Here is a 12,644-nt window from a genome sequence, read left to right on the forward strand (position 1 = left end):
GATTTTTCTCGTTTTTTTTTTTTGTTCAAAATGTTCAATTTTTGACGAAACCTACTTGCATTCAACTGGTGATTAACAATGAACGCATGAAGATAAAATTAAATAGCTTGCTATGGCCTCTTCTTGCCACCTCTATTAAAATTTTCTGGGGGTCCGTTGGACAGAAGTACAAAGATGTGTGGTTTTCTTATAATATGAGAGGTTTAAGAAGAACATGACATTTCCAGGCTTTCTTAAAACTTAAAGGGCAAAACTCATTATTGAGACAATCAAACACATTCATCTGTTGAGTGAATTCCAACTGTGTTTATGTCATTTTGCCTCATACATAAATTATACTTTTACAGTATATTACCATAATCTTACAATTTACGCATCACAATTATATCACCTAGACATGGAAAAATATGTAGTAATATATTTTCTACATAGAAGACAACAAATCTCATTACAGTGAATGTTTTTCCAATAAACAACTGAAGAACGCCTGACATGTTTTCTTGTAAATTAGCATTTTGTATTAGACTCTTAATAGATTTCACCAACAAAGCAGCAAAGAGGCCAAGATTAAGCAGAAGATATGATACGAAGCAAAAGAATTAGATGAATGTATAATATAAACTGAGAGCATTCAGTTAATATAATTTTCTCATTTTTTACCTACTGTAGGCAGCGTTTAGCAGCTTTTGCATCTGAGCTCCTCAAATATGAATCACATAGAATTATTTTTAGTAAAATATTTAAAAACCTTTTGTCTTATTTCCTTGGCTTGCAAACCATATATTATAGGATTCAAGCTTGAAGGTATGACAAAGAAAAGTATAGCAGATATTTTTCTACCTTCAGGGATTTCTGAAAAACGATGAAGGATAATTGGTATAAATCCAGAGATCAACATAATTAAATAAACACTCAAATGAGTTGAGCAAGTTTTTATGGCTTTACGGTTTGTTGCCTTGTTTTTGCTCTTTATGCATATCATGGCTATTCTGAAATATGTTATAAACACACTCCCCATTGAAGAGGTGAGTAAAACCACAGTGAAAGTTAATCCATACACATTATTAATCACCACACTTTCACAGGACAATTTAAAAATTGAAGCATTATCACAATAGTGGTTTTGAATCACAGATCTGCAGTGAGACAGACGTATAGACAGACTAAGCAGAATTGCCACCAGTATTAATGGAACACACCAGGCTCCTACTGATAATTTTACCATCATTTTACTTGTCATTATTGATGAGTATCGTAATGGATTGCATATGGCCACATATCTGTCAAAGGCCATGATCATTAGAATAGTGTGAGCTGCTGTTGAAAAAAATTGGTTAAAAAACGCTTGTGAAACACACTCCACATATGTGATGTAGCGCTCAGACGGATCTGTTAAAATATCCTTCAGCAAGCGTGGTAAAAGAATATTTGCTCCCATCACATCATTTATTGGTAAATGGCAAAACAGAATGTGCATGGGCTCATGTAAACTTTTATCTGCCAAGATCTGAACCAAAATCCCAATGTTAAATACTGTTATAAATATGTAAGCAATCAAGAGAAAGATAAATGCAAGTTGGTTGTACTGAGGTGCTATTTTCAGTCCCTCCATTAAGAGTACGGTGTATTTGAATGTCTGGTTGTACATCTGTGACCTAAAGGAAAAATACAGATAGAGTGACAGCACCAGCATACAGAACACATGCTGTACAGTACAGGGACAGTAAAGCACTTGCATTAATAACATCATCCTGAAGTATTGCACAGCACTATACAACAATACATGTCAATGATTTTGAGAGAAGTATTTTTCTTTGTCTGTGAAAGTGCAACTTATTTTTCAACTCGCCCCAGATTTGCTCGATGGGGTTGAGGTCTGGACATTGAGGAGGCTAGTAAGAAAAATTAACTAAAACTTCTTATGCTGGCCACCACTGTATTTACAAAGTCATCAGTATGCTCTTTAATCCATAAAACATTGCAATCATAAAGAAAATTAAGTCCACTCAAAGGAAAGCCTTTGGGTTGAGTTGCAGATGAGGAAATAGATTCACAAACACTATGCCAGAGAGATGTGCTACTGTCATTGCTGCAAAAGGTGGACATACCAAATATTAAAGTTAGAATTGATAAAACAGAGCAACCATAATTATGAAAAAAGAAAAATGTTTTGGAGCGAAAAAGAGTCAGTATTTTCAGATCTGTCAGGTGCTCTAATAATTTTGACCATTACTGTACAGTATACAATTTAAAGTATGTAAGAATTACTCTTGAAATGTTCTTTACTTACAAGAAAAATGTATAATAGATACAGCAGTGACTTCACCTAATATGTAGTACAAGTTGCACCCACTTCTTCACGGTGTTACTTGGAAAAAAAATATTATATAATGCAACATACGTTTAGTGGACATGGTGGTTTTATACAGTATGTGTCCCACAACAATTGACATCTTTTCCGTCATTCCCCATGAGTGGTTTATCTGTTTATCATTGGATAATAATAGATCTATGTTCATCTGTGAGTTTAATTCATCGGCTTGTTAAACTTATGGTAATTATTATTTTAGTACAGTTAATATTTATATTATTACTATTATTACTATTATTATTATAACTTGTATATACAGGTTTACATTACTGCATGTGGTCTGATCTCCATCTACACTCGGTGACAATTACAGACCAGAACTAACACAAAGCAGACTAACAAATAAGAATACACAATGTGTGGCAAGAAAACACAATGTTCATGTCTTTAATTTTGAAGTTATTTGTTGTAAATGTTTGACTCTTGTTTCCGTTTTTTCTCGTGTCATGTTCTGGTTCATGGTCACCATGTCCTATTTGTCATGTTGTCATTGGTTTTCTTATCTAATGTGTTGTGTTCTCTGGTGGTAAGTGCCTCTAAGCCTGTTCTTTTATGGTCCAAGTCCATGCTTGTGCTCTATGGTTCAGGTCCCCCAGTGCTCCACATCCCAGGCCTGCCATTGCTCCACAATTTGTTGTCAATGTTTGTCTCCTGTCTAATGTGTTGTAAGGGTTGAGTTACATTGGTTGGGTGCTTTGGTTATTTCACTTTTTGCAGGTTGTGATTGGGGCATGGATTGAACGAACCTGTTCTAGATCCAGGGAAGGTGGGCAAGGCCCAAACAGACATCATCAGGGTATCCACCAAACTAGACTGGTGATGCGACCATCATGTGAAGTGGCTCAGGTGTAACAGCCATCTTGTAAAGTGGCCTGGGTGTAACAGCAATCTTGTGAAGTGGCTCAAGTGTAACAGTCATCTTGTGAAGAAGCTCAGGCGTGGCAGCCATCTTGGGAACTGGTTCAGGTGTGGCAGCGGCCATCTTGGGAACTGGTTAATTGGTCGAGGTTAATTCATGAGAGAACTAAATGGATATCAACACTCAACATAACATTCATTCAATGATTGACAATTGACAATGGAAACATTAGGCTTATATACACAGAGTAATCAAAGATGTGTGTGTGTGTTTACACAGGGTGCGTGTGAAGCGTCTAGTGCAGTATTATGGAGGTGCTTGTAGTTAGTGTATGTTGCATGCTGCTTTCTGCTTGCAGCTTTTGTTTTTAGCTACTGCCGCTGGCTAGCCGCCTCACAGGGGGTGAAAAGAGGAGCCGAGTGTGTAAGTTTCCTCCGCCAGTACACAGCCTCTCCACCACCAAGACTTTTGCAGTGCCTCCTTGCAGCCACACATGGTAACTGGGTACCTCACAGTCCCAGGCTAAACTGCAAGGGATCTCAGAGCAGCAGTGGGCCCTAGAGATGTGGTGTGCAGGCCCACCACATGGTGGACATGCCCTGACTCCTGTCAACCACTGCCCCAGCTATGGGTAAATAGCCCCACTGCCTTATGGGCAGTCTCTTTGAACCAAGGCTAAGGGAGCACACCCCAACAGAAAAGCAATGCGCTGGCGGTGCGCAATAGACAGGCCTAAATAGAACTAGGTCCCGGCAGCCTCTTGCAGCCAGGATGGGGAGCTGGTCGTCCTGGGCCCACCCATGCCACCAGACCTACCTCATCATGGGGAGAGCGCACCCCTTATACTTTAAAAAAATTCCTTGCGCAGGTATCCACCTCTAACCACGGTGAACATTACCTGTATCTACATCTGGTTGAAGTCTGGCGGCGATGGGGTGTCTGACGACAGGGGCAGGTTTGAATAGACTGGGAGCTCTTAGTCAGAGCCCTGAACGTCAGCGGCACAGGGTATTGGTCGCTAACAGCTGGGGCTGAGTAGCAGCTGTTCTCGGCAGCACCTTGTGTGACTGAGCAGCCCTATTCAGGGACCGCACTGCTCACCTCAAGCTGAGGAAGGGCCTAGAAAAGGCGGCCTAAAAATGCCCACTCAACATACACCTGGACAGGATACCGCACCTGTTGTGTTATTCCACTTCTGTGGTCGAAACAGAAGAAACAAATCCTACAACCTTAAACTGGCAACATGGAACATAAGAACCCTAAAACAGAGAGGGTATCTCTGTACAAGAGCATTACACCATTACATCACCAAGGTTTGGGATGATGAAAACATCCCACAGCAATGGAGAGATGCCAGTATTGTTACCATCTATAAAAGTAAAGGGGATAGGGCCATCTGTGGAAACCATAGGGGCATATCACTTCTTGCTGTGGCAGGCAAGGTCCTGGCCAAGGTGATGCTACAGAGACTGATCAATGACATTACAGAGTCCATGCTACCGGAGTCACATTGTGGGTTTAGAAAGAACAGGGGCACAGTCGACATGGCCTTTGCAACCTGGCAACTTCAGGAAAAGTGCAGGGAGCAACATAAAGACCTGTTTATGGCATCTGTGGACCTTTCCAAAGCCTTTGACACGGTGCAGAGAGATCTCTTGTGGGAAGTCCTCCACCGGTTTGGATTTCCCATTAAGTTTGTCAACGTCCTACGTCAGTTTCGTGATGAAATGACTGCTAGGGTGACAATTGGAGGGCAACAGTCAAGTCCTTTTCCTGTGTGCACAGGGGTAAGGCAGGGATGTGTATTGGCTCCAGTGCTTTTTAATATCTTCCTCATATGCGTCACCAAGCTTCTCCACAAGGATATTGAAGACAATAGTGGGGTGACAGTAGTGTACAGACTGGATGGTAACCTCTTTAATATCAGGAGGCTGCAGGCAGCCACGAAACTTCACAGAATGATGAGCTGCAGTATGCAGATGATTGCACTCTCATATCTCAGTCTCCACAACACCTTCAGTCTGTCCTAGATGCAGCAGTGAGGGCATACAGCAGTAAGGGGTTGTCCATCAACACCACCAAAACAGTGGTACTCTGCCAATGGAGTGCCAACATCCCATCTGTGCCACCCATCTTCACTATTGCAGGTGAAAAACTGTCAGTTGTCCCATCATTTAAATACCTGGGGAGCATTGTCTCTGAAGACAATAGCATTGACAATGAGGTCCAGAACAGAATCAAACAAGCATCAGCTGCCTTTGGGAGACTCCTGCAGTGGGTTTTTCAGAACAAGAACCTTCATCTCAACACAAAAATCTGCATTTACCAAGCGGTCTGTATCACCACCCTCCTCTACAGCTGTGAATCTTGGGTTACTTTCAGCCGCCACATCAAGTCCCTGGAACACTTCCATATCTGCTGTCTCCAGCGCATTCTGGGAATTACTTGGCGGGACAGAGTGCCTCATACTGAGATCCTCAGGAGAACAGGCTGCAAAAGTATTGAGGCCACTGTCACCCAGCACCAACTGCGTTGGTTGGGGCATGTGATAAGGATGCCCTACAATCGTCTGCCCCACAGAGTCCTATATGGCCAGTTACAAAAAGGCCAGCGCTCTGCTGGAGGTCAGAAGAAAAGCTGGAAAGATCAACTGAAGACAGCGCTTAAGAGGTGGAAAATCAAACCAGGGGACTTCGAGAGCATGGCTGCTGACCGCAACATCTGGCAGCAGTTATGTCTAGATGGGACCCAAGCACTGGAGGAGAAAAGGACAGTCAGGAGACAACAAAGAAGGCTCAGGAGGAACACACCCATGACTTCCAGTAGCACCAATACCATGTTTACATGCCCCACCTGCAATAGAACTTGTGGATCCAAGATAGGACTATTTAGTCATCAGAGAACTCACCGTTAACAGACAGAAGTGGACGTCATCATCGAATTCGATTGACAACCACAAGCAAAGCAAGCAATCAAAGATGACAAGACACAAAAACAATCAGCACACGGACCAATAAACAAAAGAACTACTGAAAACTACAAACTTGGCAAACAAAGACATAACTTCAAAATAAGAGCACAGGGAAACACAGAACATAGAATTTTTTTAGAGGGTTATTCGTATCTTGGTCAGCTCCGAAAAAGGTAAGTTATTGGGGTTTAAACTTTATAATTTGTATACTCCCAGTTAGGTTGTAGCAATGCTTTGCATTGTTTTTTTGTTTTAGTTAGTTGTTTTTGTGTACCTTGGGTTGAGTGCACTGCCGTGGTGGTGTTTCTGCGCTATTTGTTCGGATACACGCCAGTGGTATTTGGGTGCTTCAAAGGACTTGACTCTTGGGAGCACAAAGACTAGAGAGGATTTAAAAAGGTGTGCACAGTTTTTATCCTTAAGAATTACCTGAGCTGAATAGTGGTTAGAAGTTAATATTGAGTAAGGTGAATTTGTTAAATTAATTTGTAATTTTGTTGCATTATTTAGTTTTGTAAGGCGCCTTCAGATGAGCTATTAAATCTGTGCTCTCTAAAGCCTGAAATACACTGCAGGATTTTTGCCCTCCTATAAGATCATTACCTTATCACACTGTGCGACGTGGATCACAGTGTTTCCTCTAGGATTTTTTCCAGCTGTGGCGGCAGGGGGCGCCCATGATGATTATAAATGTACTTTTTTTATGTAGAATATAGGCTACAGTAAACTAACATGTATTTTTTATCATTTTCATGCTGTCATTTACTTTTCCTTATATTTAAAGCATGCTTTTCTATGTTTAATCTAAACTGTATTTTCTTAAAAAATACGTAAGTTTTATAGCTTCATACGGATCTTTCATTGTAGTTTTAATGTAGTGTGCAAGTTCTAGCTCATGTTTAGCGTTACAGAGCTGTTGCAAAGTCATGCACAGTCCTGTTTGATAATCCGCACCGCTGTGATTTGACAGAAAACCTGACCAGTTATCCGACATCAGCAGCAATTTTTTCCAGCATTCCACACCCGGCCTGGTTGACATAAAGAGCCCGACCCGGTCACACCGCAAATCGCGCAGCTAAATATAAACCTTTAACGTTCTTCAGACAGAGCTTAAACACAAATAAGCACAGGGTCATTTAAAAACTGCTACCTATCGGAATCGAGTCGAATTTTGGTCTTGGATGTTAGACCATGTTGTTTAGCCTACTCTTGCTTATTGAGTCCCGACCTGCATCTACAACGCAAATTACACTTTAATATTATTACACGCGTTACATCAAATATTATGCGATTCACCCGCGGGTACCCCGATCCTGCTGTCTGAAAACATATGAAACCGTCTCACCGTCTGCCTCAAGTTTTTATTACCAACGTCCGTCTCTTCCACGGGAATAATGTAAGTTTCCTTCCAAACAAATTTGACTATTAATGTCTTGCAGTCCCATATAAGTAGTATTCAGTGTTTAGCCTTTTGTTTTTGGACAAACATCTTAACATTTAATGTGAAACTTTGTGAGGGTCGATCTGAAGCACAGAAGATTGACTGGCAGCTGAGCGGTCAGCAGCGCTCTGCGCTTATAGTCTATATTCTGAATAACTAATGGCCTGATAAGTTGATAATATGAGTACAGTGATTCCAAATGAATGTCCAAAAAACTTGTAATATGTTAAATCGAAAGTTTAATCATGTCTTTTCTCGCAGCCCAGCGCTGCGTCCATGTATATGCGCATGTGAAAAGCATACGCGTGATGACCTTGCAACTTAAATTACCCTTAATTTATTGCCATACAGATAAAAGTAAAAAAACATTCGAAACTGAAAATTGTTTTTTTTATTTGTGTAAACTCACAATAAGGAGAAAACCTTGTGCTTATTTAAAATCATTAAAAACATGACGTGCTTTCTGCTGCTTTGGTTTAACAGCGCCTCACAAAAAAAGAACAGCAACTCAAATACTTTTTTATTCGTTTTGTCAATCTGATAATTATAACATATTTCGTGTAGGTTTATTTATTTTATTATATTTCTCAAAACAGAGACGTAGCCTAATCATCATCTGTTGATTTAAATCTATTTGTGCATGAAACTAAACCCATGGGGGAAATTATGATATTTTAGGAGATTTATTTATTATAAATGAGTGAACAACGCGAATCCAGAAAGGAATTTATTTCTTTAAAACAGCCAGTCTGGCAGGGCGGACATTTCGGTAGCTTTATTTATTTTGCGAGCTGCCGCCGTGGGTTTTGTCTAGAAGGGATACAGAAAATGCCGATTAGATTTGGAGGTAGGATCTTTAGGATGAAAACAGCGGCTCTGGCTAAATGAGAGACAAATACAACCGACAATCCTGTGAAATTTTGTGTTTAGAGTTGGGTTTGGGTGAAGGATTAAGATAAAACAGTGCTCATCCGGCGAGATTTCTTTGCTGTATCCCTTCTATCCACAACCGCAGGCGTGGCGGGGATGTTTTAGGCGTGGCGGCCCGCCACGGTTAAATATATATAGCGGAAACACTGGATCATTTAAACTTGGGTACGACAAGCATGTAGTACGACAAGCTGTACGATGATGGCACGAAGCTTCGACGGTTGCGTCACACGTTAGCGCAACATCACCATCATGCGTTTGGGGTAAACAAATACCAGTACGCAGGTCGTAGCAGCAAACACACTGTGCGGGGATCATGCTGAATTTCAGACACTGTCAGAAAGCTATTGTAGGCTATTTTTGGACGCAAGACTGGGAAAATACCGTCTTTAAACCTCTCTCACTGTACGACATAGGACCACCGATAAAAAGCCATGATCACAGAAATCGCGACGATTGTTTCACGATGGCAATCTTTCATCTGGGACAGCAAATAATCGTGCAGTGTATCCCGGCCTTAAGAATGTTATGGGAAATTCTAAATCAATACGAATTGAGTGGCATTGATAAGCAATTGAGAAAAGATGAGCTCAGTGAAAGTTAAGAAATAAGTTAGGTGATCTACCAATTACGGCAGCACAAGAAACAGCTGGGGCTAATTCTGCAGCTAAATAATCAATAGTTTCATTGGTTGATTTGTCGTTTGAGCAACAGAAAGAACTTTTAAAATGCGTGAAACATGTGCATGAAAAGGAAATGCGTTAATTGGAAATAGAACTAGAAAAACTTAAATTAAAAAACTTGATGAGACAACTTGATGAGACGGTTGCGTGAATAGGAAATAGAAATAGAAAAATTTAAATTAGAAAACTTGATCAGACAACGTGAAATGGATTTTGAAAAAATTAAATATGATCAGATATTATTTGCAGAACGACAAAATCAACAGTTTCAAATAAAGTTTGAGAGTTTAAAACTTAGAGGTGAAGGAAGATCTATCAATCTCATGGATAGTTTTGATTAAATAAATTATTTGAAATTGTTGACTGTGTTTAATGAGAGAGATCCTGATGTCTTTTTCTCATTATTTAAAGTATACCTGGCGAATGGGGAAGGCCTGATTCCACACAGTGATGTATACGTCATTAATAATGTGTATAGTGAATTTAATCTTTTAATATCACTGTATTGATGTGTTAAGCTGCATTGTGTTAATGTCCCGATGGTTTTAATGAAATTCTGGGCACTAATTAATAAAACATGGCCACGATTTAGCTTAATCAAGGGAACAAGTTAATAAAACGTGGCCACAATTTAATACATCGTGGGAACGAATTGCTAATTCGTGGCCATGATTTTAAAAAAAGTTTGGCCATGTCATGAGGCGGGCCTTCCAGCGAGTTGATATCCAGTAACTATTTAACTCTGCTTGCACTGCTGGTGTCAGATTTCATTGGCACACACACACAACATTGTGAGCAGAGAAGCCAGAAACTAAAACACGGGCAAAACCGGGTAAAGACAATAAACACAACACTAAGCAAAATGGACTAATAAAACAAAGAACTTGACAAAACTTTTAATTATTTAATTACAATATAACTAACATTGGTATGTGGCAAAGGTAAATACAAAACAACCCTGCTGAAAAAAACAGCATACCAGCAAGACCAGCATATGTTGTGTTTTGGTGCTGGTTTGCTAGTGAACACCAGCTAAACCAGCATCAAACCAGCATCAACACCAGCATTAGCACCAGCTAAACCGGCACCAATCCAGCATTAGCACCAGCATCCCCTGCTGGTCATACCAGCATATGTTGTGTTTTGGTGCTGGTATGCTGGTGACCACCAGCTAAACCAGCATAATTCCCAAGCTGGTTTGATGCTGTTTTTTTCAGCAGGGAAATCAGCACAAGATAGCAAACACAAGGGCAAGTAAGGGATAAAATTAAGAGGGCAACATGAATCAAATAATAATAGGGTGATTAACAAGGATATATAAAATTCATTATATTTTTATAGAGCTTTTATGATGCAGCACTCAAAGTGCTTTACATATAAGATAGGTACCACCACCAATGTGCAGCATCAACCTGGGGTGCGTTTCCCAAAAGCATTGTTAGCCAACTAGTGTCATAAGTTTCGTCGTTACTGACAAAGTTCAACGATTTGGTACCATAGTTCAAACGAACATTCGGAAGCTGCATCGCAAACTTGTGTGGTTTGAACGACAGCTTTTTACCTGTGGTTAGAAGCACAGTTCCTTGTTATTACAATATGTAGACTTACGTTGATCATGCTTTTGAACAAAATAAGCAAAAAACATGTAGTGCATTCTATATCCATTCTAAATAAATACAAGTTTTATTTTACGTCTTTACTGCAAGTTTGCAAAAATAATCTGACATTAAATCGATTTAAACGAATTAATTAGTACTCCTCCTCCAACGTGACATCATCAACTATTTTGTTGAACCAATATGGTTCAAACGATAAATGTGCGACAAAATTACTGTTTTCAGGAAAAACCGATTTGACTACGGAATAAGTTTCTCCAACTATGCATCGTACTATGGTGGTTCAGCAGGAGTTACGTCATTGTTCGAGAAACGCACCCCTGGATGATGCAATATTGCGCCAGAACGCCCACCACACACCAGTTTTATTGGTGGAGGGGAGACAGAGTAATGTAGCCAATCAGTATATGGGGATGGTTACAATGCTAATGGAAATTTTGACCAGGAGGTGAGGGTGTATCTTGATAAATGTTCTTATATTGAACGTTTTGCAGGATATAAACAACACTGGTCCAGAAGCACTTCCTGTTTTAGTTTTTTAACACTGAACAAAATATTAAAGGCGCTCTAAGCGAATCTGCGAGATGTTAGTTTTTGTTGACACTTGAATTGTTTTCAAACAGACGGAGCGTAGCTAACTCCTCCCTTCAGTGCTTTCATGAACGCGCCCAACCCCCACCCCCAAATCCTTTTTTTGTTTATTGGCTGGAATACTTTGTTTTGTTTTGTGGTGCTAGGTTTGGCCAATATGTTGTTATTGCCGTTTGTGTAGCCTGGGCTGTCTACAGAGATCGCTTTTTTTACAGTTAGATCAGCGGACAGGCAGCAAGCAGATAGTGAGGAGATGTTTGCTGTATGTAACAAAAAATGTTTTATGGTCTAAAACGCGTCAATTCGCTTAGAGTGCCTTTAACATTAATTAATATTAGAACAAAATACAAACAACAGAAAATTTAGAACTGAATAAAAATGTAAAATAAATGTGAACAAAAATGTTAAAACCAGTGTTGTTTACATCATGCAAAATGGTCTATGGACACATATCTTAGTTCACATTTTGTTGCAGCCTGCGAATTGCGACACAGCTGTGGAATAAACATTTAGGGGATTCACTCCTACATTTACAAGTGTTTGACACTCGAAACTTTGAAGTGTGTACAGGGCCATGGTGTCTAATGAAATGGCAATGCCTGTGTTTGAAAACAAGTAATAATATATACTTTTGGACCATTATTAAAATATTTATACAGTATATCTCGATATGGCCTTGGAAACACACAGACTTTAAAAACATTGAAAATGTGACTTAAGCTTGCTGCTTCTTTCCTAGCACCTGCAAGAGATATTGCACAATGGGATCACTACTAAAAAATGTAACTCTGTGCATTACTCATCAATGACCATCATAAATTCCTGATAGATTTCAATATTTGTAATTATATACTAAAGTTACTTCATATTAAGTTCACTTACTCATTTCCCTTAATAAAAAATGTGAGATATACAGATGTGCTTGTTAGATTAAAGATCAGATCATTTTATTAGTATCGAATGCAATGGTTTTCAACTTTATGCAAGTATATGTGTAAGCAAACATTTCTAAACATCAGTTATATTTCCTTTATTGCCACATAACATCTACAAAAAAATTACATTAAAAAGTTTATTGTACTCATATTGTATGCAGTGCAAATTCAAAGTATATAAAATGTAAATGTTTTACTTCATCAGGTAAAATATGACATTATATGACAAGAAATTCATATTAATGAT

The 12,644-nt window shown here is 39.4% G+C and overlaps 1 protein-coding gene across 1 annotated transcript; it reads right to left on the reverse strand.

The window, feature by feature from the left end:
- Nucleotides 1-712: 712 nt before the first annotated feature.
- On the reverse strand, nucleotides 713-1,727 carry LOC129423279 (olfactory receptor 52N5-like). Its single transcript, XM_073870981.1, has 2 exons — nucleotides 1,297-1,727; nucleotides 713-1,167 (listed from the first exon to the last, which is right to left on the reverse strand). Exons 1-2 carry the CDS (start codon nucleotides 1,691-1,693, stop codon nucleotides 713-715), a joined length of 852 nt encoding a protein of 283 aa, XP_073727082.1. The 5' UTR covers nucleotides 1,694-1,727.
- Between the last annotated feature and the right edge of the window lie 10,917 nt (nucleotides 1,728-12,644).

Source organism: Misgurnus anguillicaudatus, chromosome 9 (assembly GCF_027580225.2).
Source record: "Misgurnus anguillicaudatus chromosome 9, ASM2758022v2, whole genome shotgun sequence".
Taxonomy (NCBI): Eukaryota; Metazoa; Chordata; class Actinopteri; order Cypriniformes; family Cobitidae; genus Misgurnus; species Misgurnus anguillicaudatus.